Source organism: Temnothorax americanus, unplaced genomic scaffold (assembly GCF_048541705.1).
Source record: "Temnothorax americanus isolate GAGA-0224 unplaced genomic scaffold, ASM4854170v1 Scaffold30, whole genome shotgun sequence".
NCBI lineage: Eukaryota > Metazoa > Arthropoda > Insecta > Hymenoptera > Formicidae > Temnothorax > Temnothorax americanus.
In genome coordinates this window covers 2,043,495-2,069,415 of record NW_027509443.1, presented here as the reverse complement: position 1 = coordinate 2,069,415, position 25,921 = coordinate 2,043,495, and the positions used below count along the sequence as shown (strand labels likewise).

The 25,921-nt window shown below is 35.3% G+C and overlaps 2 protein-coding genes across 3 annotated transcripts in view; one reads left to right on the top strand and one right to left on the bottom strand.

Moving 5' to 3' along the window:
• Mesr6 (misexpression suppressor of ras 6) overlaps positions 1 to 25,921 on the bottom strand; it is a 637,129-nt gene that overhangs the window by 96,203 nt on the left and 515,005 nt on the right. Inside the window, exon 6 of the mRNA XM_077412480.1 lies at positions 25,752 to 25,867. Coding sequence (XP_077268606.1) covers positions 25,752 to 25,867 — 116 coding nt within the window. The remainder of the gene's footprint in view (positions 1 to 25,751; positions 25,868 to 25,921) is intronic.
• Positions 1 to 25,921, top strand: part of LOC143900780 (uncharacterized) — a 241,725-nt gene that overhangs the window by 48,461 nt on the left and 167,343 nt on the right. The window lies entirely within an intron of this gene.

The window sequence follows — 25,921 nt, the reverse complement described above, 5'->3', positions numbered from 1 at the left end:
TGGAGAGTCTTCTTCGTGTCACGTGTGGCTACAGTTTGTTTCTGATCTTCTACGACATTCTACAATGTCTTCCGATTTTTTAGAACAAGAACAATTGTGCATGGTTTTTGCGAGCAGTAGCAGTTAGCGATACTTATCCTGTGATTTGTTATATTGTTCGTATCTTATTTGTGATTTGAAGCGGATCGTCTTCAGTGTGTTTACGGATCAATTAGATTACTTTAATTTTTATAGATTATTCCAGCAATCATTAAACATCCACGAGCCAATAGATGGTAAGTGCTCAAATAAATCTAATTGTTTTATTTTTACCAAAACAAATAAATGATATACATATATATATATTTTTTAAATATATTCACACTGTGTGTTCGTAAGTAGGTAAATATAATAGATACACAATATGTAGGACGTGTCGTTTACGCTTATGTTAATTTCGTCACTCTCACGGGAAGTTGTACGTTTGTGAGACAAGGTGGCCTGAAACTCGACAGGAAAGAGCTTCGCCTTGTGTAAACTTACGGATAAGTATCTCCTGAGGGCTCGACACTTCTCCAAAATAATTTGATCGGAAATAAAATCCAATCTCACATACTCGGTTTCGATAAACTATAGTGAAAAATTTTGCTCTCTAATATTCTTTTCTGTACATATATCTGATATATGTATATACGGAATATATAAAACAAATTTTTTGGAAAAAAATTTGTTATATAATTTAACAAACACACAAGTTCGCTTGGCGTTATTATTATTACAACTTAATTAAGCATTTTATTATTCTTACCATTATTATGTGTGTTCGCGATAAATCATTATTAATATTAATTTATCATAATACATTTACTGATGAAATATTATTTATCGTGCGTATTAAACGACACATGTGTATAACATTATATGTGTAATTTTTGTGTTTTAGCTCTTATTATCAATAATTAAGACGCATTTTAGTTTTTAATTTCTAATTTATTATCTTTTTTGTTTATTTCGTTAGCGTAAAGTATAAGTCGAAACTTCTGAGATACCCGAAGCGCGGCAGACAAATTGCGGAAACCAGCCCGCGGCGGAATGGAATTAATTTTGCCAGCCCATCAATGTCGATTGATTGATCGGTGCTCACACATTTTCCCCTCCTTGACGATGACAAGGAGCGGATCGTCAGCCCGAAGGAAACCGATCCTCGCGTGAAAGGTGGCAACGGCTCCGGTCCATTTCGCATCCTGTCACTCGCGAATTCCGAAGATGCCGAAGCCGCACCCTCACACCCGTGGGAGGCGTGTTTATTTGGCCGAAAGTCCGTTCATAAATCTGGCTGTTTTCGAGCCTCACGCTGTGAAATATGATAATAGATGTGAGAGCGATAAAGGACCGTCGCGTATAAGCGAAGATAAATCCCGGCAGAAGAAAAGAGCTCGCGGACATCAACCCCCTCCGAAGAGAACTCCACCCCTTGCCGAGTAGTACGGTTTGCAAAAGTAACCACCGCGATAACACCATGCCCCCCACCCCCCGCCCGCATCTGGTACAACACACGTACTCGCGAGCGCGAGTTTTCCTCTGAAAAGTTTGCGGATTACTCATGCGGAGGCTGCGACGCGTTGTGTCGGATAGTGAACTCGCTGAATAAATATGTTTCGCAGTTTGCCGCGAATATGTTTTTTCTTCTTTTTTTTTTTCATATCCGATTTTTTCCAATCCGTTCCAGACCGCTTTCGATTGATTGTTGGCTTCGATATTCGCGATCCTGATATGTTTTGCGAATTAGTTTTATGAATTAGTGGGGCAACTCTTTTCCCCAACGTAATGTCATTTTTATTCTACTTCCATTCCATAAATTGTCAATATGTGGGTGTGTGTATTCCTGATTAAAAAAGTCCGACGGCATTTACGTTAATCTATCATAACTACGGCCTCAGTATTAATTCACAATCTGGAATAATTACGCAATTTGAAATAGTTTTAACAGTTTTAATTATATATATAATGGAAATTAGTTAACTTGAACATTTCATGCTAACATCTTCCATTATCTGTTCTACTTTTGAGAGTTCTGGACAAGACGTCTTTCCTGTTCTCATTTAAGGGAGCTCGGCACTAAGTAGAGGTTGAATCAAGTTAAGGTAGGTCGTTGTTTGTTACCCCTCTCTCGCTTAACCAAGTTCCTTCATTCCTCTTTTCCTCCTTTAAACGCTTTCTCTCTTTCACCGAAGCGACGGGCACGCGCGCTTCTCTTCTCGTCCTGTCTCGCGCCATTCGTTCCGCAATCTTCTTAAGACTTTAGGGCAAGCAAGAAGGGAGGTGAAGCTAGCAGATGGGGTAGAGTATTAATAAAAACTCGCATCGCATCTTATCATCCCTCGAGCGAGCCCTCTCGACCGCCGCCGCGCCGTGTGAGAAACGCTTACCGCGCGCGCCACTTTTCCTCTTTATCTCTGTCACTCCTTCCCTTAAGGAGAATATTGTTTAACCCCCGAATAACTCTCGCGTCTGTGATTTACGCACGACGTCCTTCATTTATTTACTTATTAAATTCGTGTCATCTCTCGCGCTTCTTTCCTCTATATCTATAAAATACATGCAGTGGAAATTCATCCCACATTATCTTTGACATAATATTGTTTAAAAATCTGGTAATGATAAACTCATAATTATGATTTCAATATCGCAATGAAAAGAGCGTTACTAGAATCGAGAGAGAAAAGGCTTTATTTTACAATAATATAATAAACAGATTTTTCAAATAAAAATAATATAATTGTTAAAGCTTAGCAACATTTCCAATTTCCAAATTCTAAATTTTAACTCAGAAAGATATTAGTAATCGTAAGTAATAATTCTTTGTATATTGTTATAAATGCAATGTTTTTAAGGTTTTCAAAATCACTGCTGTAAAAATATATCTAAAAAGACAATTATTAAAAGGTGCATATGCAAAATTAAGTATAACTTCTAAAAAATGCATTCAAAATATTATTCTAATCAATATATTAATTGCGAATTACTCATGCGGAAGTTGCGATGCATTATGTCGAATAGTGAACTCGCTGAATAAACACGCGTTTCGCATATTCTTATTTAATATTAATTCTCAGACAATATAACATTTTATATATCAAATATTCCATTATATGTGAATTAACTCATTTTCCTGGCTCCGAGATCTTTTTTTGGACTTTCGCATGTTTATACCTATAAACAAATACATCGACTAGCTCATCCGTCACCTATTTAACAAAGAAAATTGAAATCGGATATCTCCGAAATTCATATGACAAAATTTCAGTGTTCGCTATTTTATACGACGGATAAGATAACGATATATCGGCGTAACTATTCGCCGCAGGGGTGGCTTTCGCGGCGCACGTGCACCTCGACTTTAACGGACTTCCATTAAGGGAAAATTCTGGCCGGAAGCGGGAGGCGGTTTAAGCTAGGAGCTGGATGAAACCGCGCGGGTGACGGCAGTACTAAAGGGGTGGCGATAAAGATGAGAAGAGGACGAGAGAGAGAAAGAGAGGGAGAAAGAGCAACGTGGGGTGGAATGGGATGGTCGGCGGGAACGGAGAAAGTGGATAATGGAATTTCGAGAGCGAGAGTCGAGGACAAAATGGCTGGCACGCTTGCTGCTTCCAGAGCGGGCCGCTCGGGGGGTGGCGCGACTGCACTCGGAAGGGTGGTAGGTTAATTAATTCCGGGACATAAACCCACCCTTCCCTCTCTTTCCCTGTCTCTCTCGAGCAGACTGGAGGCTGTCGTATTGCATAGAGAGAACGGTACGGCTTCATAAACTATTATCAAGAGCAAGGTCGCGCTTAAACTGTGCCATCCTGTACATTGCAGTTTAAAGGGACCGGGCCAGAAGGATACTTAATAAAGCTACCGTGTTGAAAGAAAGATACATAAAGCTATAGTATATACGTTTGTGTAATTATGACAATTTATTCTAAAATGTGTTCTGAAAAGGTAGAAATTTATATAAATTCACAGAAGTAATATAATATTTTTATACGCATATTAGAAAACTTGCAAATGTATGCTCTACATACACAAAAACGATGAAGAGGTCATAAACATGAAAAATAATAATAATAATATATGTAATAAATATATGTATTCTTTTACATTGATTTATTAATAAATAAAAATATATTCGTAAAATATTAAAATATTGCAACGTTATTTTATGTGCAATATTTCTCTAAAATTTGTGTGATTATCTATGAATATAAAATATAAAATTCATATACGTATATTTTACATATATAATCATATTGTCTGTACGATAGTGCTTTAATAATAAAATAGAGTAGTAGAGTAATTTTATAAGCCAATATTCTAAAAGCCAAAATATAGAAAAGCTGACAATAAATTGATTAACAATCATGTAGAAATAAAATATGATTAAACATTGGTTTACGAAATAAAGCTATAAGGATTTGTTAATAAAACGATATCACCGCTAATTATAATTTTTTTCTAACAAAGCATAAACATTCTGTATATACTATTCAGGTAAGCCAATTTCTTTCGTAGATCATTGCATACTATCTACATTTGCTATGTAAATGTATACGGGCATTCATCAGAGGCAATTGTGACGCGTCGCCACGGTGCTCCGCACGCGAGAAAGTATTTTCCTTTCAGAAACTTGGAGGGTACGCATGCGGAATTATCGTCGCATGCTTGTGTTCGCAAAATGCTCGCAAATTTCGATGGCGTGGAGCACCATATGCTATCGCCGTAGCACTGGCTCGCCCGCGCCGTGGCGATGATTGAATGCGTAATCTGCGAGTGGAATTCTCCGCGTTTTGGCGGGAAAGTTGCCGGCGCGGCGCGGGCGCTTCGTCGGAAATTCGCTTCACGCGTGAAAAACGGCAAACTGTGTTTGCCGCAAACGTGAAAACGCGAACGTATCTCGCTTATTCTGAATGAGTAAAGTATTCGAGAAACTAAAATTCTATGCAAACGGATGTGAATGCGTGTGTATAAAAACATAAAATGGACTGCGAAAAAATGCGTATATCAATATTCCTTAGTCTTTTATATCAAAATTTATATTTGTTCACCTACGTGAATGAACGACATTGGTTATGGAATAATTTTTATCGTTATAGGTAATCATCTTAGAATTTTTATACAGATTTTGGCGATTATTTTTTCCCTAAAATCTATTAGTACAAAAAGTAGAAGTTTTTATGAATTAGACATTATTTTAACACTAAAGTTAGAAAACGAATAAAAAGTATTAAAATGTAACATTCTCCAAAGTATCAATTACAATTTTGTTTAATAATTAATTTTTATTAGCGTAAAAAGTTCCATATAATCAGAATTCTAGCATTTTTAGCATTTCTCGCACAAGCTCGATCTTGACAAAATCTTTTTCCGTTGCGCACAATAACGCTGAGAAGCGTGGAACCGTTACGCGCGTTAGACTCACCATAATGGACGCGATTTGCGTAGGGGACCTCCGCTCATTATTCAAATCGAATTATGTCGACCGATTGACACGTTCTCAGGTGGTGGCTTTTCAAATTCCCAAGTCGGTCGCCACGCCGGGGGTTCCCGTTGCGCGCGAGGTGTCGTGAGAGAGAGACGCATTTGCATACGGAATTGAACTCTTCCATTCTGGCACTACGACCCCATCGGGACTCGCGCGGTTGAAAAACATCGAACCGAACGAACGAGGTGAGGAAGATCGAAAGGCATGTCTCGAATTCGGCAATGTTGGAGCGTTAATTATTCTCATGTGGCACTTTACAGAAAAAAGTATAAAACGACACACAATTCCCCACATATCTTTGTTATTAAATAAGTCTACTTTTAATGTAGTATACACAAAAAAATAAAATAATTTTAATATATTATCGAAGATGAAAAAGAATAATCTCTTCGACTGTTTAAAAGTGTACATACAATGGTCTTCGTTTATACAATTGAAATGAGTAACAATCTGTTTGTGTTTGTGTTGATTTGTAGACAATAAGATAATTAATAATTAATATCAAAACATAAAAAATAAATCGTATTATGTTGGAGAAAATTTAGATTTACAATCTGAGCGATTAAATCTTATGTGTCAGCACGTTCAGACAAATCAAATTTGGAACGCAATAACAGAACGTATCGATCTCATATTGATTTGTCTTTTTAATCGTTTTATTTTATACGGTATGCATCGGAAAATATACGTACGTTGACACACATATATACATACATTAAAAGGGCCGTACAATGGCCACATAATGGCTACATAACACCTTGAGAATATCATGAATTCAGCTGTACGTTACCCGAAAGTACTTTAAAATCATGGATAAAAAAACGTAAGCAAGAAATTTATTTCGTTGTCGACAAAATGACGTTTACGGCGACGCAATAAAAATTAACGTGACGGAATAAACACTTTTAATGGTTTATAAAACTTGGCAAGGCAACAGCTGCCTACGTTCTATAACTTTCTTAGAAGTAAAGCCGTGAGCGATTTTCTGTTCTACTGAAAAAAAGACCATAAACACAATTGTATTTCTGTGAGCAGATGTGTCATAAAAAAAAAAAAATACTTTGACTAGTTGAGAGTGCACACGATTCGATGGAGATAGTGAAATATATTGTTTCATCGATTTATTTTTGTTTTTCTTATATATAATATACGAATAAAAAATAAACAATAATTTCCCGTTTTTTTTATTTTACAAAATAAATCGAAAAAGATAATATAAAATATAATAAATTAATAGTACACACACACACACACACACACACACACACACACACACACACACACACACACACACATATATATATATATATATATATATATATATATATATTTCAATGTATAAAATGGCTTTTTTAGTATAATAAGAATCTTGTTGCAATAAATATATATCAAACTATTTTGTGTAAAAAATAGTTAAATATATAATTAGGAATGAAATATAACCTATAATAACATAACCTAAATAAAAAGAATTCGACTGTACTTCTAAAACGCTCAGAGAAATATATATATATATATATCACTAATGCCCAGTAATCTCTCATTTTATGAAATAAAAAGCAGTCCGCGTACTTTATATATCTGTACTTTAGAGGTAAAGAATCATATCTCCAGTTTGTGTCAAAATTAGAGTTAATACTTTTTTTAATATACCAGAAGTTTAAAGTATATAATAAAGGATAAAGGGTCTTATGTCCATACTGGTTCCTAATAAAATACAATGTTTAGAAAAAGTCATATTAGAAATTTTCATTATAGAGATAATAAACTTTAAATCCTTAAAGTTTTCTTTAAATTTCTAATAATGGAGATACAATTCTTTACCTGTAAATTAAGTACAGATATACATGTATATTTCGTCTGCATGAGAAAAATAGTTGGATCTCTATTACGTGAGTGCACGTATATGTACATGCGTATCGTGAAACCTGATTAAATATGCTCTCTAATGTACACGGAATGTGTCAAGATAGATCAGAAATGATTAAACGTAAGCTAGATGGAATAATAAGAATGGCTGAATAATAAAAAAAAAAAAAATTAGAATATCCATTTGAACTCGCACAAATGACAGGCGAGTCCTTTCTACAGATTAACTTCATCGGATAACTTATAGTTGATAACACTTCGGCTCAGCGAGTAGATCGATGACTTCGCTTGTTGATTTCCCTGCTGTTTCACTTCAAATTTCCTCTCTTATCGCGGAACCAATGCAAGAAATAAATGTATCCCTCGTGAAGTAAAATCCTTAAATTTACTGCTTCGATTTTACTAGTCCTCGTGGAACCCTTCGGTAAACGAGATTCGATGCGACCACGTTTCGATGAGATCGATAGTCTCCCCTTGCTGATGGTGTAGGTACTCGTGCGCCCGTAAGCATGCAACTGGATCTACTTTCGTGTATAGGGATTCTTTACTCCTGAATGAATACCGCCATCTTACAAAGCTGCAGAGATATTACCATGTTACAGGCTCTATCTATATTTGCTTAAAGATATAAGATTTGCTTGCATGCCTGAAAAGCACCATAAAGAATCTTAGTCTTACGCCTAATTTGTTCGAAAGGAAAGCAATTATTCAATTATTTATCAATATCTTAAATCACGATATGGTAAATCCAATACATTAACAAATAAAATTACAATTACTGCGTACATTTAATTGAATCTGAGAATTTATAAGATAATATGCTTGACATATTATGATATCAATCGGATCATATGTGTCATAAAATCTTCCTCTCACAATATCTATTTAAGTTTGTAAGTAGAAATAATATCTACATATATCATATATTCGCAGAAGAGTGCGGTCCATTTAATCTGCGATTCAATAAGCCCATGAGAGAACTTAGCTATAATATCGTGCACGAGCACACGTGTCGCCTTCGTGCATGAGAAGGGGTTTTCGACGCCGCATTCCGCTCAATGTCCTCCGCGCGAGCGAACAAGCGAGCGGTCGTCTCGCTGAAAATTGAAAAACCTCGAGAAAAATCAGGCACAATCCCAGGCGCAAGCCGTTCCCCGGGGACAACAGGTACAACGGAATCTGGACGAATCCGATTGAATTGCAGTTTGTTGCATACACACGGCTGAAGCGCGCACAACAAACTCGGTTAGCCTCGAGTTACGAGGAATTCCAGTTCCTCTCTGTATTCACGTCTCCTTCTCGCGCCTGATGTCTGCAGGCTGCAGGCGAGAGAAGGTAGATGAATACCCGTAGGTCGGAGGGGCTGTTAAATCGTGCGGTAAATTCGCTTGCATTTCACTCTCTGGCGAAGGAGTCCCGGAGTAATACGTCGTCGTCGTCGTCGTTGTCGTCATGGAGGGCGTAAGATGAACTCGAAGCTATTGGAACCGGGTCGAATCGAAGGTCTTGCCGGGGCTCCACCGCTCCACCGTGCACCGCCAGAGGTGGAGGCAGGAGGAGGGCGGTTGGAAGTCTGATCAGTTTATAAGCGCACATTGAGTTATTGGTAGCTCATCTGCCTCGTCGATATCCGACTGGATGGCTTCTCCTCCTCTCTCGGAGACTCTCTCTCTCTCTCTCTCTTTCTTCTCTTTCCGCACAGAGAAAACTGTCTGTGCATTTTCGCGAGCTTCGTGAAATATTTCGTTCCTCTGCCATCGTTCGACGTATGGCGCGCGTGCACCTCGGCGATATATTGAGATAAAAATATGCAATGTATCCCGTAAAAATGGTAAGGCTACTCTTGAATCTAGGAATATAAATTCCTTACATATATCGCACGTATATTAGTAGTAACATTTATAAAAGTTCTTTGCGCATGATAACTACGGCATAGTGCTGCCATGTTTGAGAAAAAATTGCATATTATTTTACGGAGTTTATAAAATATACTACTTTATTGCCAGACCTAAAAACTGCAATTAGCATATTTTACTTGAAGAACTTCCTGTTAGAATCCGTTGTTTGACGACATCTCACGCATTACACGTGTTTCGCGGCTTTCACCAAGTTATAACTAGGAACACTCCACATGTTATTTGAAGTTAATTACCATGTATCAGTGTGTGGCAATCACGAGATAGCTCTTAACATGCCGCGATACTGCAGCCGCGTATAATTTACATATCGCGCGCGTATATGCATTGACAGGCGATAGAAAATATAGAAAGAGGAACGCGCGCGCGTTGCGTGCAGCGCGAACAAAACGACGGCAACGACGCCAAACCGCATCAATCGTTAATAACGCTGCGCCGCGACTCGACATCCACTTAAGAATGGTCTTATCGCGCGAATGCGCGACTCGTTTGATGGCTCCCGCGTTATTAATGGATCGAGCGGGGCTACACATTTTCCGGACCGGTGTACAGATCACTGGTTCTAGGAAGCGGACGGGTTCTATCTGCAGAAACTGATGACGATCGCGACTTTAACAGATTAGACAACTTGTTGGAAGATGTAGACGCGTGTCGTGCATATATCCGCCGTAATAGAAAGTCCAATTATAAAGCGCGGGACTTTAGATCGTGACTAGTGTGGCTCCATGGATAAAAATTGAATCGACGTTCGTCCAAGTAAGATTATTCGTCGGAGATTACATTAAAGATAGGAATAAATATTAAGAAATATTAAAAATTGCTTAGTAATAGCTAGTTAATTGGATGACTATAAATATATTGCTAAAAATATCTATAAATAAATAATAAATATGTATGGCAACGTATAATCCAATTAGTATATGAAGCTCAATATAAATGAAATGGCTATCGTTGCTTTTCCTTATCACATAAGTATATGATACACGTTTGCTCTTTCATCAAGTGTACCCCGATTAAGTTTCTATTATGTCTGTCATCGACAAACGTCAAGATCCACATAAAGATAATTTTTGTTTAATCAATAATTGATTTTGTACGAAAAGAAAAAATAATATCAAGAGAAGCAATCATTTCTGTAATAATCAATTTTGAAAATGCAAAGCAAATAAGCGATATTAAACGACAATTGTTGTATCGCGGCAGTTAAGGATGTATATGTCGTACAGTTCTTGCTAAAAGTTAAACTTTCAATATAAAAGAAGACTTTGCATGTATGTCAAACAACTCAACATTTTTTATATGTTAGAAGGGATTACCGTTAACAGTTTGAGTATAATTTTTTGTTATTTAAATAATTAGTATTGTTTAAACAATTAAAAAAAATTTTTTGTGGCAAAAAATTTTGAAACTTAAAATACAATATCAATGATGTATGTTTTACACATAAAAAAAGTTTAAGAAGTATTTTAATGTTTTATTTATATTTTATTTATATTTACAGCACAAATGTCGATTCTCTATAAGGGATAAATGTTAATTTTATCAACTTTAAACTTAAATAACTCTTAAATAACTTCAAAATTTTACAGAGTATTTTTAATTTAATTTAGAAACAATTTACAGCACTTTCTGAATATATTTGAAATACCTCCAATACATCCTTAATTACAATAACTTTTAAACCAGTAAGAGAATTGTGCTAAAATTTTACACAGATACTTAGACGTAATAATAGAACAATCTATGAAATTTTTAGATTTTTGGTAATGCTTTGAGATGTCACACATTCATCCTTAAGTCTTGACGGTGTCGGATCGCGGATAAAGAAATCGCCAAGTTGCAAGACATTCTCGCTCGCGTGTACCCACCCTCAAATCGTAGACGACGCGCGCGAGAGGGTGGACGATTGGAAGACGATCCTTGAAATACTTCATCGAGATTGCAAGAAAAGTAGAGGAGAGTAAGGCCTGGGGAAATCGGAAAGAAAGGTGGAGAAGAAGGAGGAGAAGAAGGAGGAGGAGAGACAGAGGCAAGAAGAAAGGCTTGCCAGTTTGTCGGCCGGAGTTATGTGAGCGCAACGACGTAAATACGCGCCTTTGCTGTTACTCGATGCAACGCGCGCTTGCCGCCGAAGAGTGCGGGGGTGCAAACAGGGGTGTGGTTTCGCCGGCAACGAGAAGGCCAGATAAAGAGCACCCGGAAATCTTCGTACGTAGATACACCGCCGCGCCGCGCCGCGCCGGTCGGAGGTTCGCGAGACACAAAGGGCGGCGAGACGAGGAAGACGGCGGTTAGGAGTGTCGTAAACAACTGTCGAACACAATCTCCTAATGCACGCCTCTCTTTTGGCACACGCGAGACACCCTTTCCGCTCGAACGACCACCCCGCCGACCACCCCGCGCGCAACCACCCCCTCCTGTCCCACCCGCTTTCCTCTCATCGTATACATCGCTCGGTAATAGGAAGTTATATCCGCGGGATTCGCGACAACCGGAGGCGCCGAACCTATCACCGTCGCGCTTTCGTGACTTTTTGCCCGGCTATACGGGCAAAAGATCGTCGTCGTAAATGGAGGATCCATCCTTGTGATGTCTGTATTGGAATTCATGGCCGTCTAGCTACTGTATCGGCTTGTAACTACGCCATCGGGCGAGCAATGAATCTCCGACAAGCTCGAGTTTTCTTCTGAGATTTTTTTCGAATCGACGAATTGTAAAGGAAGAACATTAGCTACGTATTTATAGTTCGTCTGTTTTCCTCTGTCACGGTTTTAATTGAAACTTCAATACGATTAGGATAATTTGCATCGAACATTCAAGTAATGGACTTTGCAAATAAGGTTAAATCACAACAAATTACATAAAATGGTTGCTTCCTCAGGATACTTCAATATCGTACAGTTTTATACAATTCATTTAATTTCGTCAAAATGATTTCGAAGAAAACGATTTTTGTCCCCTTATACAAAGAATCCTACAATTTAACTTATTTTTGTGATTTCTCATCTACAATCTAATTACGCAAAATTAATTTCATAGGGCATTTAATAAGTTACATGAGCAATTTATTAAATGCATATTTAATTATCGGAGTTCTTCATGTTTCGGTAATCGTCGTATAGATTTATATGTTGATACATGGGTGAAGATAAGACTCGTATATCGCGTATATCGCTAAGCGTGTGCATAACCATATAAAATACATGTAATACATCAAGGATCATATTTTTCCATATCACGTAATAAATTGCATTTCTTGTGACATTAGTCTTCCGTTTCGCCCGAGCGAGCACTCCAGAATGCGATCGTTCCTATGCTATTTGAATGGATTTAATTTATCATGATCGGCTTAGGACTAAATTTCATTCTATTTTCAAGGACACTTGAAACTGCAAACGTCTGGAGACCTAATATTCTCTCCGCGTTGTAAATGATACTTATTACGCCGGCAAGAAAAATCTGTTGCAGATATATAGAAAATAACAAATAATAACTTTAAAAGCATGCAAATTGAATATATCCCTTTTTGTCGAGTAGTAATTCTAACAGCTGGCAGTACAGTAGTAATGTCAAACGTTGTTACATAAAGCAAATTGTTATATAAAATTTCACCGTCATTATGCTAATGTATTAAGGATATATTACACCGTCAATAATCACATATAATTTAGTTTTAAATACTGTTAAAGAAAGATGTATAAGGATTTATTAAAAATTTATCCTATATTGTGTATATATTTATGTATATATTAATAGCGAAAAAATAAAAAAATATTACATAAGATAAGCATGATGACGGATAAGTGCAACGTGCAATGAGAATTACAGAAATATCGTGTGAGTTATCAAAGTGCTTCATATATCAACGCCTATCTTGTATAGTCGTATATAATAAATGCTTGTCGAACGATAAGCGAATATAGAAAGAAGATGTACATGCATAATCGAGATTATAGTTGAGAAATATATGCGGAAACGCGAGGACAATTTCGGATTGCGCTTTACGGGAAGATTTCGAGTGGTCTTGGGTTAATCGGAGCCAAACTATAGCCGCAACTTCGTACATTCTACATTTACAGATGCAATTTGCAGGTCAAGAAAGCATTATATGTTAATATATGTTATGACAGTATTATGACATCGTGCAATTAGTGATCACGCGTACGGTGCCCATGATAGTGCCGACCAGCGGGAAGAAGCGTTGAGAAAAATTAATAGAAGTACGGGGCCCCCGTAAAACGCGGGATCCGAACGACAGAAATAAGCAGCAAGGCGTTAAACTCTCTCGTGTCTTTGAGTTTCCCTGTAACTGGTGTATACATATATTAGCTACGAACGACGTGATATTGCCTCCGCCAGCTTGGGGTCTTAATGCATGGATAATATGTAATAGTGTTTATCGACTCTTCCATTTTGTACCTCGAAGGATATAACGTGTGCACGAGGCATTTAGATAGATTAATCTGGACGTAGAATGCTCACATTTATAAAGTTTCTTTGAGGCAAATGTGCGCTGCAGCGCATCGCAAATGATACACAATAAAAACATATTATCTCATGTAATTTGTACTTTTATATTGCAAAAATTTGTTTTTAATAAAAAATTTATTATCTTTGTTAATTTGACAATATTGGAGGATTCAATGATAAATCTTTAAAATGCGGATGCGAGTTGTTAGTAATTATAAAAACATGTAAATAATTTTAAGAATTTCAGGCTGGATTCAGGCACAACTGAACTACGAGAATGTACAGAGAATCTCAATCTCCTTATTCCTAGTGTGTATTATATGATACTTAGGAATGTAAACTGTGTGTTATAAATATTAAACATAAAATCATATATTAACTTTCTGATCAAATTACATTCTTTTCGAGTGTATTTATTATCCATTTATTACATATTAATTTCAGTTAAAAATTAAAAATTTAGAAAATAATCATTACTTTATTAAGCAGAACATACTTTATTAAATAGTTAATTGTGTGTTAGTAGTAAAAAATATTTGACAAAAAAACTTTTAGTACTTTTTAATTATGCAGAATATTACATAAAAAATAATGGGAGAATGAGAGACTAATAATAACATTAATAATATTTCGCTTACCAAATTTTAACAAGCAGGTATAAAAATAGCTCGCAAATAAATTTGTTTGAGAAAATGAAACATTATGTTGCAAGCTGATGGCGGCTCTCTCAGCATAAATTCTGCGAGGTGTTCAATTCATTGAAATGATATCAGGGAACGTGTTTCCGTCAATAATTAATGCAGTTTGGCTTTGCGTATATGTGATAGTGTATATATCAATGTCATTTACAGTTTTATACGATTTGTAATCAGGAAGTGTTCGCGTAGTGAATGCTATATGCGAAATAGAGGTTCAATTAACTCGGAGAATTAATTGAAGATAAAATGGATGAGCCAGCTTGTTGGAAAAAGGGGAGAGGAGGAAGAGAGGGGAGGCAGAAATAGAATTATAATATATAAACGATTTAACATCTGATATCAATTTATCAGATTAAAATGATTTATAACGTAATCATCGGAAATAATTTAATCGAAGGAAAGACCAAGAGATTGAGAAAAATCAAACCAGCATTGTAGATTAAAAGTATATCGCTATACATATATTAGAATAATATATTAGAATAATATAATTTCATATCCATGAAATCTTATGTATTTCTTCCTAAATTTCTTTATAAATTCAAATAGAATTGCCAATTATATTAAGTAGACAAATGTGGGATAACGTTTTTTTCAATCTGATACTGCTAATTTTTTTTTTTAAACTCATATATTATCAAAATCACTCAGATATTATAGAATAAAATATATAATAAATGTCTGCTTTTTAAAATAATTTACTTAATAACGTAATAGATAAATAATTTCGTAAAAGTTGTCATATAATAAAAGATAATACACAGAAAACAGTAAAATTCTGTTATGTGCAAAAGTTAATTAAATGACATGCAATTATCACTCTTCGATATAGTAGTTTCAAAAAACAAACTTTAACTAGAATGCAAATATATGAGTCTTACTCTCGTGCATTTGTACTAATTTATAAAAATTTTTATGCCGTTTATATGTGTTATGCGAGATATCGAATGATATATTCGCGGTTTCCTTACATACGAAAAGAGAGACAAAAAAAAAAGATTTCTTCCGTTACATCGCGGTCATAGCCAATCACCCAGAGTGACTTTGCACGGTACTGATACTGATCCTATCGTGGATCAATTATTATGCTAACATCGGTATGCGCCTGGGCGATTCTACGGGAAGACAAACACGCCTTGGATCGTTCATGCATTCGAAATCCATTCGTTCCTGCTGCACATCTGCCGATCGGCCCGAGTAATGTTTTCGTGTAATTTTAATCGAATGATCGTACAGGACGCGCGGCTGGCGGATAAAGGGCCGGCGATTATAATCGAATGAAATTGCGCTACGTTTCGATTCCGAGTGTGCAGCCTGTACTTACGCCATTTTCGTATATTAGCGGTAATCGAATCGTTATTTTGTGATGTGATGCAGATGCCGCGATACTCGCGGCTCGTAAATACAGAATGCAGGGTGTGTATGCACATTCCTCGCATTTTATGGCTATAGTACAAGTCTTACGTTATCGTATTCATTTTCACAGGATATAAACACATGCCAGATCAAAATGCATGGGCCTACAATAATAAGACAAGATAATCGATAATGATTTCGATCGGCAATAATACAGTAGAATTAAAAGTATTAATAGAGTGGATATAATAGAATGTATGTTTTTAACGTGTAAATATACACGTGCGATTTTTTTCATCAAATATACTTGCGAAATAATGAATTATTTCTATATTAAAATATCATAATCAATGTTTGCAATTTGTAATGCAGCGTTTATTCAAACATGCTCCTAATTAATAAACTAAAAACATCTTGTATTCAAAATTATAATATTATTTTAAAATATTTGTATGTAAGAGTAAAACAAAATATTAAGATATATCTAACAATAAGTAACATAGAAATAAAAACATACTGACGTAAAAATAAAACATCTGATACAGTAATTGTAAAATAAGAACTAATAATCTTATATAAACAATTCATATAATATTAAAGTATTTAAACTTTTTATATAATTCCAAAATTTTTCATTCAATACATAAAATTAAGTACTAGAGAACAAATGTAATTAAAATTAATAATTAATCCATGTGTATTTTGTAATATGCCGATTATGAACGTAATAATTATACAACAGTAACAATTATATAATTCGGTGATTTAGGAACAGAGTATTTCAAAAATTTTTCACCGCAATCTTACGAGGTACATACCCATAAGCGTACACCTGCAATTGGTACCTATATAGCTGATTTACGAGCGACAAATGTCAATTGTTTAAATTAAAAGCTATGTAAAAACAATTTGGAAATAAGTTAAAACGTATTATTAAATTAACTCCTTGTCATGTAATAAATGAAGCTAATTAATACGATCAAAACTGACACATTGCGACTGTTGCAATCGATAAAATATGTTCTCGAATTTTTCATCATACGCGAACCATTTGTATTCTCGTTATCATAAAAAAATTCAACAAATTAATTATACACTTTAAATAAGTTATGTATATTAGTAATAATATATTCTAAAATGTAATAAACATCTCAATTTTTAATTTAAATTAATAATTATAAGTGAAAAAGGCACAGAACCGTAAGAAGTTGTTATTTTAATCTTTAATTAAGTTGAAGTGTTAAACACCTTAACATACGTTTCGGCCTGACATTGACATTAGGCCATCTTTAGTGTACAATAATATATCAAAATTTTATATAATAAATTTACAGTGAACGCATATCACATAGGTATTTTCATCGCAATATAATTTATTATATATTGGATCTAAACAGCTCATGTCTTATAATTAAATTGACGCGAAAATAAAAACAGTAAGTGTCGATAAGTAGAAGTAGTTAATATGGTAAGAGGACCTATGATGTTGCATGTCGAGAGTTGTGTTGCAAAGATCACTATAATAATGTTATCAGTTAAAGATATAGAGAGCACTTGTTCCCTACATTCTCGACATCAAACACCCCATGGGGGTCCTCTTACCATATTAACTACTTCCACTTGTCGACTTACTGTTTTTATTTTCGCGACAAATTAATTGTAAAACATGAACTGTTTAGATCCATATAAATTATATTGCGATAAAAATACCTATGTAATATGCGTTCACTGCGTCTATAAAATTTTGATATATTATTGTACTGAGGATGGTTTAATGTCAGGTCAAAACATATGTTAAGTTTTAAGTTGTCTAACTTCGACTTGATTAAAGATTAAAACAACAACATCTTGTCACGGCTTGTGTGCCTCTTTCACTTAATTATTAATTTTTAATCATTCAAGTCTTCTAAAATTATTTCTAATTTAAAATTTATACAAAATTACAATTTACAGATATTGCTAATGTTATAACTTTTCGATAAAAGTACTTTTCTACACTAATAAGTAACTTAATTCTGTCATAATTTTCTGAAATTATATTTATATTCTATTCTTATTTTAAAATCACATTTTTGATATAACAAACATGTTAAAAATATTTAAAAAATTTGGAAAATATAATTCATAATCTGTTATCTGTTCCATTTGGAATATTTTGAAAAGATATTGTATTATAGAATTTACGAAAGACTATTATATGTCGAATCTTTCTTTTAAATAATTGAATATGATATTAAGGAATATTCCTCATAAGTATACGGCAATTAATTTACAACAGTCTTCCCATAGCATTATAAATATTTCTCGGAGTTTAGTCGTTTATTTTCTATTAACGACGACGATGTTATGAACAAATTTATAATTTCATTGATCAAAACCATCAAAGCCGTTCGGCTTTTTAACGGAAGTCTCAGAAAGTTGGGAGGCATAATATTTCGAGACGCGTTCTCCATCTGTCGAAGAGGTAGAAATAATTTGATGCCTCGTCTTGGTACATGTGCAACGCATGAAGGGTATATGTATAAAAAAATATTCACGCGGTTGCACTGCATGCTAATGCAATCCCTTCTCATTAGAAACTCATAAAATCCAGAATCCGCGGAGACGTTTCTCTCGTGGCGAGGAAGGAGAAAGGTCCGAGGTAGGAACGAGGAGAAGGAGAAGGTAGAAACCAGTTCCCTGGGCGTTACTCCGAGCAAAGAGGAGAGTTCTTTCCCACATGAAAACCATGCCATGGACAGATGGATACTCCCTGTAACCTGCGAGCCTTTCGTACTGTACACAATAAATGAAAATGCGCCAGCACGTGTATGGTTTTCTATTTCGCGGGTATTTTTGTAATAAATCATAGAGTTGTTTACTACCTACGGACTATTCAGGAAGATTAGCATCGAGATTAACGCCACGGCTTGGCGAAAGCATATTACGTGTTGAGCATATTTGTCTATTAACCAATGAGTCCAATAGATTAGAAAGCACAACGAACAAATTTTCACGTATCCTGAAACACTTGCTGTCTAAAAGTAAAATTAATTATTATAAGAAACAATTTAAGTTTTATGTCTATTTATAGAAAATGATATACGATTGATATTTTATAATAAACTAAAAAAGGATTTGATAAAATAATAGTAAATTCCATTCGTAAAAAGTTAAATTATTGCATAATGTGTTTCTCTTAACGTAAGATTTTATAAAATGCGACACAAAATAAATTGTTTTTTATAAATTTGCTTATTGTTTAATTTTAATATCCCAAAATATCGGATTGCTATATTAATATAAGTCAGTGATACATTTTACTTTTAGATAAAATCACGTAACGAAATACGTCTACACGATCAAATATGACTTGTGACATTAGGCTTGTAAGCAGCGAATAGTTATGCGCACAAAATGCAGATTTATTGGAAGCCGTTGAAAGCCATCGATCTCTCATTCGGCCGCGCATTACGCCACAAGAAGATAAACCGTGGTATAATGAGACTTGAAGAGGAGAAGGTCAGTTCCTCAAGCGATGTTTACCAGCCGCTACTACCTGCATGCAGTTCTGACGGCAATTTCATGTCCTTGCCTCTCCTCTTCGATGTTCTGCATCGTAAAAGAAATTAGATAAGAACCGAGGGGATGTAGTAGGCGGCAGGTTCGTTAACCTGTCGTATGGACATCGTTGCAATTCGCCAGCTGACGATACGCTTAACTGCAACGGACTATAACCGCGATGCGAAATATATACCGGATAGGAGAATGAAGGAGGACCTCTAACGTGGGAGGGTGGTGCATTAGGTAGAGATAGCTAATGCGAGAGGGGGAGGGAACGCAGACTACACCGCGCGGCGCTTTTTAATTTCTAATTATTGCGTAATGACCCTGCACTCCGACCTCCGACACTGCGTGCAGACCTTATGTCTCGATACAGCGCACGACTAAGACCTTTAGTTATGGGTTGCGATAATTGCCAATTTCCATAGGCTCTCGTTCTACGTTCCGATAGAGCTCACATATGTGCCGGCCGATTCTAATTGCAGGCTACGCTCACAACGAAAGCATTCAAAATACGCAAAATACTTTTTTCAAATAAAAACTGTCATACGATACACGCTATTACGTTTTTCATGAAATTCGAGCGATTTATTTTATTAAGATAAAAATACACGAATCTCTCGAGAAAAGAGAATTATCTGAATCTATGTGATGGAAGATGAGAAAACTAACTTGCAAAGCTTTAACACATCTGCGTATTTTTGCGTTATGCGAAAGCTTAATTAAAAAATCGTTACGTTTGCGGCCGCGGTTGTGGAGATAGCTTTAGACTTGGTCCATCAGCACTGTGGCACAGATCATAGAGAATGCAGCTCGTGTGCAACCAATATCCACTTTGTAATCTGTGCACAGGCGCTTCCTACACGGATGCACGCGGGGAATCGCAGGCAGGCAGGTAGGCATCAGGCCAGGTACGTGGAGAGGATAGGTAGATTCCTAGGTGTGCGCATCTGGCCGCGTTGCACATGCGAGCGGCGCGGCGGTATCTGATTCCCCGACGGAAGTCCCGTTCTTGCTCAATAACGCAGGCGATCTGCCAGGAATAATAATTGTTTCACAGGCAACGGATTTGTACGTACAACCGAGCCAGAAATCGCGGTCTCCCGTCTTACGAAGTATCCCCCCGTCTATACGTATTGCTCGTGGCGTTCATTAAAATCAATCTCCCCCATAAAGAACTGTAGCGTTCGCTCATTTTCTCCGCACGATGAAAATCGTTTCCATTTAAAAGGACTTCGACGCGGGAAAATGAAGTTGATTCTTATCGCACCGGTAACTAACGTGTACAACCACTTCGCGTCTAATGCTAAACCCGAGCCGACGTGTGTGAATAAATTCTGCGGAATAGTACGCGTCTGGCGGATCGCTACGGAACGATCAACGATAAAAAGCGATATACTCTTAATTAGAAGTTAACTGCTGGTCGTGTTGCAGGTGGAATCCGTTACGTACATGTCTTACACCTGTATGGTTGAGTATTTCCAGTGAAACGGGGTAAGGGGATTATATAATCAGTCTTACTGCCAGAATTTAAAGAAAGAGAGAGAGAGAGAGAGAGAGAGAGAGAGAGAGAGGGGAATGAGAGAAAAGAACATGAATGAGAACACGAATGCTTCGGATAAAGAACAAAAAAACATGCGTATATGTATAATATATGTATAATTTCAATTACGAGACGATATTCAAAATTATGCGCATGCGTGTTTCCTCATATATTTCCAACATATTTCACATTCAGATATTCGTATAACAACCAATAATGTACATATCATTAATATGAATGTTCTTCGCAATGGATATACATTAATTACAGTTTTTTTTCTATAATCGCCTTTTATGCACAAATCAGCATTTTCCGTCGCAGATAAAACAATTGTCTATACCACCCTTCTATCTACCATTCATCGAGATTATGGATGTTGGCAATTAATATACATGTCGATGATATAACGCGAGCAGAATTTGCGCCACGTCGGCACTACGAATAAATTTCAGATAATAACGATGGTATCTGGACATATTAGAAGGAACATCAACATTTGACGCCTATAATATGTATTACAAAGGTCAGTTCATCAAGATCAATTCTAGATCACTAAGGAATGATTCTGTCGGCAATCACCTGCCCCATGTGCGCGGTCATACCTGACGACAGGTATTGCACCTGTAATACACCTGCATCCGATCGCCCGATTTGGAAAAAAATGTATCGCTCCGCCCCGATTATCAGAAATTTATCTATATTATCCGGAATTGCAATGTAAGATTTATTATAAATTGGCACGTTTGGAACGATCCATCATCTATTTAATTAGGTTCTTACATTCGTGATATCGTTACATCATTGTTCGCCGATATCAGCAATTTTTTTATATTCGATCGTTATTAAATTATAATTAAAAATCTGTTATTCTAATAATATCATTTAAAAGAGAGATAACAAAGATCTTATAAATATAGAAATATATTGTTCCGAAAAAAAAGAACAAGGAAAGTGGCAAAATGAGATCAGACGAAATTCTCGCAAATTGATGGTTCATCTAATTATCAGTCACTATGTGTATCGCGGATAAGTGGGATTTATGATGACAGCGGTATAATTCACCAGTGGCTAAAGATAGAAAAAGTAGACAGGAAATGAGGGCGAGTTCGTACCTTAAGTTTTATTTAATTGTTATTTACGCTAAACGATCACGCGATCAAGGGAAAGGAAAGAGCCGCCATTTATATCGGCGATAAGTATACGAGTGGGAGAGACCGAGGCGGAGAATGTAAGGGTATACGACTGATTTAGAGGACTAATTCGCGACAATTATCACCGCGTTGAATTATAGCTTCGAGTCACGCGGGTCCCCTGTATCCATCGCCTCGTCTGATATCGAAACGCAGAAAAATTCCATATCCTTCGCAATATAATGTCACGAGAGTAGATAACATTAAACTAGATATATAACTGCAATGATTAACTCACGTTTTGTATAGTTACGATAAATAAAACTGCTCGACATTCTGTAGACCAAACTATTATAATTCTTTCCCATTTAAACTAAATATTAAGAACTTTCACACAGCGTTTATAATAAAAATATTATTTTTCTAATATCTTTTGACTCGACACGAGATACTATACAGCTGATCCTATTAGGTATTTTCAATAAATCCTTCTTACTTTCGGACTTTTTATTTTAATTTTTATTTCAGTTATTTATGAACAAATTTTTGGACGACACATAAGAAAGCTTACGTAAAAGGGACCATCAAGGCGTCTGTAAGGTCGCGCGCGTAAGCATCCTAATACGGAAATATCGACTTTATAACATATAGCCACTCAAGCCGTTAAAAGAATATCGTCACGCGCTTCGACGGGCTAAAAATTTAAGACGGTCCGTACATTACCGGATATATGCATTTATACCGCATCTATGCGTCTGGCGCACACGCCGCACGTTTCGACACGCCGCGCCGTGCGTATATATGCACCTTGCGTTCGGAGCCTCTCTCTCTCTCTCCTGCTCGTATCGTCAGATGGAATGTCGGAAGTTTCGATACTTCTATCCAGCGGCGTAAAAGCCGCGACTACGCCGAGCAATCTGCCATGCAATAAAATCGGTGACAAGCCGTGAATTCGTGACACGACGCTCATAAAGGGATTTATGCGCACGTTCGAGAGAAACGAGTTGACGTGGCTGACGTCGAAAATGTTATCGACGCGACGGTGAGGGCATACGTACATGCACGTATGCGTTTAAATTGCATGACCCTGTAAATAATTTTTATTGCGTATCTATGTCGCGAAAGTCCATGCGATTAAAATCACCAGTTAAAGATATTTTCATTTATAAACAGTTAAATATTAATACTGTACGGTACATTTGTATAAATTGAATATTGCTGTTGCAGTGAAATTTTTATAAAATTTTACATGGATTGGATTTTAAGACTTTATATATATATATATATATATATATATATATATGTAGGTCTGGAAGTATGTTCCGGGACTTTTATTTTGATATCGGTATATTCCGGGACATTTGGCAGTTTCCAGGACTGTCCTGGAAAAAATTGATGTCCTACGGCATTTTTTGGGACAGTTTTTTGAATCTGATTACATATATATGCGTTATATTCCAGGACTGTACATTTCAAAAAAACGTAAACAGTCCCGGAACATACCTCTGGACCTACATATATATATATACTATATATATATTCAATATATATATATATATATATATATATATATATATATATATTAATATATATATATATATATATATATATATATTTATAATATATATATATTATAGTTACAAAATTTTCTAGTAGCAGTAAAAAATTACCGAAATTTTAATGCGCACGATAAAGCAAATGATACAATAAAACTCTTTGCATAAATACATTTATGTTACATCTCGATGTAAATTCCAGCTTGACGACTTTACAACTCTATTGTTCTTATCGCAAAATCTTGCAGATCACAATAGGCGCTATGTCGATAAAGACATTCCAGACAGTATGTAGTTGCAAATGTATTCATAGTTAAAACTTTCGCATGGTAGAAATATAATGAAGTCAGATTAAGTCGATACGTACATATGCTTAAGCAAGATTTTCTGTTGCAAAAACATAATAAACCAAGAGAATGTAAATTAGTGTCTTATTAGAATATTTTATTTAAAGCGCGACCAAATCTTGATAACTAAAAAAACTTAATTCTAAATATTCTTAATTTTTTATATTCATGAAAGATACATTAATGTTTAACATTCTAATCAATTTTAATATTTTTATTATCTTAATTATTTACACTATTTTTTAAACTTTAAAAGTATTGTTTTTTAATTATAAGTTTTATGTTATTTTAAATAAGTTTCTTGTACAATTTGTTATATAAAAATATTGCATTAACATTTTAAGTTATTAATAAAATAATCGTCATATTAATTCATTATACATTTTCACACATTAACGATTTTTTTTGCTTACTGTTCAACATTACGCAATTTAGATTTTGTATACAGATTATCAGAATTTCGATTTAGCAGCATTAGCTGAAAATCCTTCTCAACTATATAGCTATATTACGAAATATGAGACAGAGAAATATTAAGGATTAGCACGATAAGAATCAATACAATTTAGTTTTGTTTTAATTTTTTACACACTTTTTACCGTCAACAGCTTAGTTATCAATGATCTATATTTTGTAAATATCCAGACACGTTTAAATATACTCTTTCAATCCCCAGATAATCAATCGCATTTCACGCATAATAGTATTTATACCGCTGCCGGAAATAGATTTACGATATCTTCTTTTGAGAGACGGGCCTGACTAATCGCGATACATGAGTGCAATTAATTGATATTAATTGAATGTAACAGGTGGTAACATCAGCGATCTTGGATCTAATTTGCTCTTTATATAATCTCCAAATATCGTTATATACATATAGAAGAACAATATTTTTTCGAAAAGCGAAGATTATGAATGGCTAATTGATTGTAAACTTATTTTAAGTTTGTAGTCATTTTATGTCTTAATAATTTTACTCTAGACTATTTATTTATAACATTTATAATTATGGATCTTTCTTCAACATCGCGAGATTATTACAATTATTGCAAGTTATTCTAAGGTATTCAAGTAGATATGTAGCATTAAGTTAAGACATAAATTTGAGTTATTGGATTGTGGAAAAGAAGCAATAACGTATCAAAAAGACTGATGCGGTAAAAAAGGTATGAGATCAATCTTGCAGCAAACTGTTCAAACGCTTGGGTCGTTGTGTCGCGAAACCCACAGTAGATCCGGTATCGAAGGAGAAAGGATTGATCCAGGATGCGTTGGAGATGGGGAGGCGCAAAGGTCCTGGTACAAAGTAAAGACGACAAAGAAATTGCATTGCCGCGCTAAATCTCGGTCGTCGATACACCGACGTAATCAATCTTCAATTGGTACGATTGACTCTTTCCTTTCTATGTCGTTGATGTCTTGATCCCGGATAACCGCGTCGGTTTTTACAAAATTGCCCACACATATATATCTTCGCGACACAAAATATGAATGCAATATAAATTTAACCAAAATGCGTCATAAGTTTCTTTAACTTTTTTTATGTGTTATAAAACGAATTATTTTGATTGAAGAATTAATTTTTATAATCTGAAATAAATCACAAATAGTTTATCGTGCAAGATATATCAATCTAATTAAATTAAATTTTACTCATATTGAGAAACAGATTGCTTTATCATGTTTCTTTTCGTTACGTGTTTAATTATGTGTTTCTTATTACCCAAGATTGTGATAACGTTCATTGATAAATTTTCACACCATTCATATATTAGTTTTTGATATATCTCATGGAAAATATCATCCAAACTCACCGTGATGTCTTCGAACCGTCGTAACCTTTCAAAGAACGATGTTCTTCTAAATAGCCAAAAAGATCCTTCAATTCAGAGAGCTGTTGGTTCCTTTCTATCATCGATTCTTTTAGAACCTAAAACACATGGTCAAAAAAAGGAGTTACCAATTTGTTAAAAAAAACAGCCAA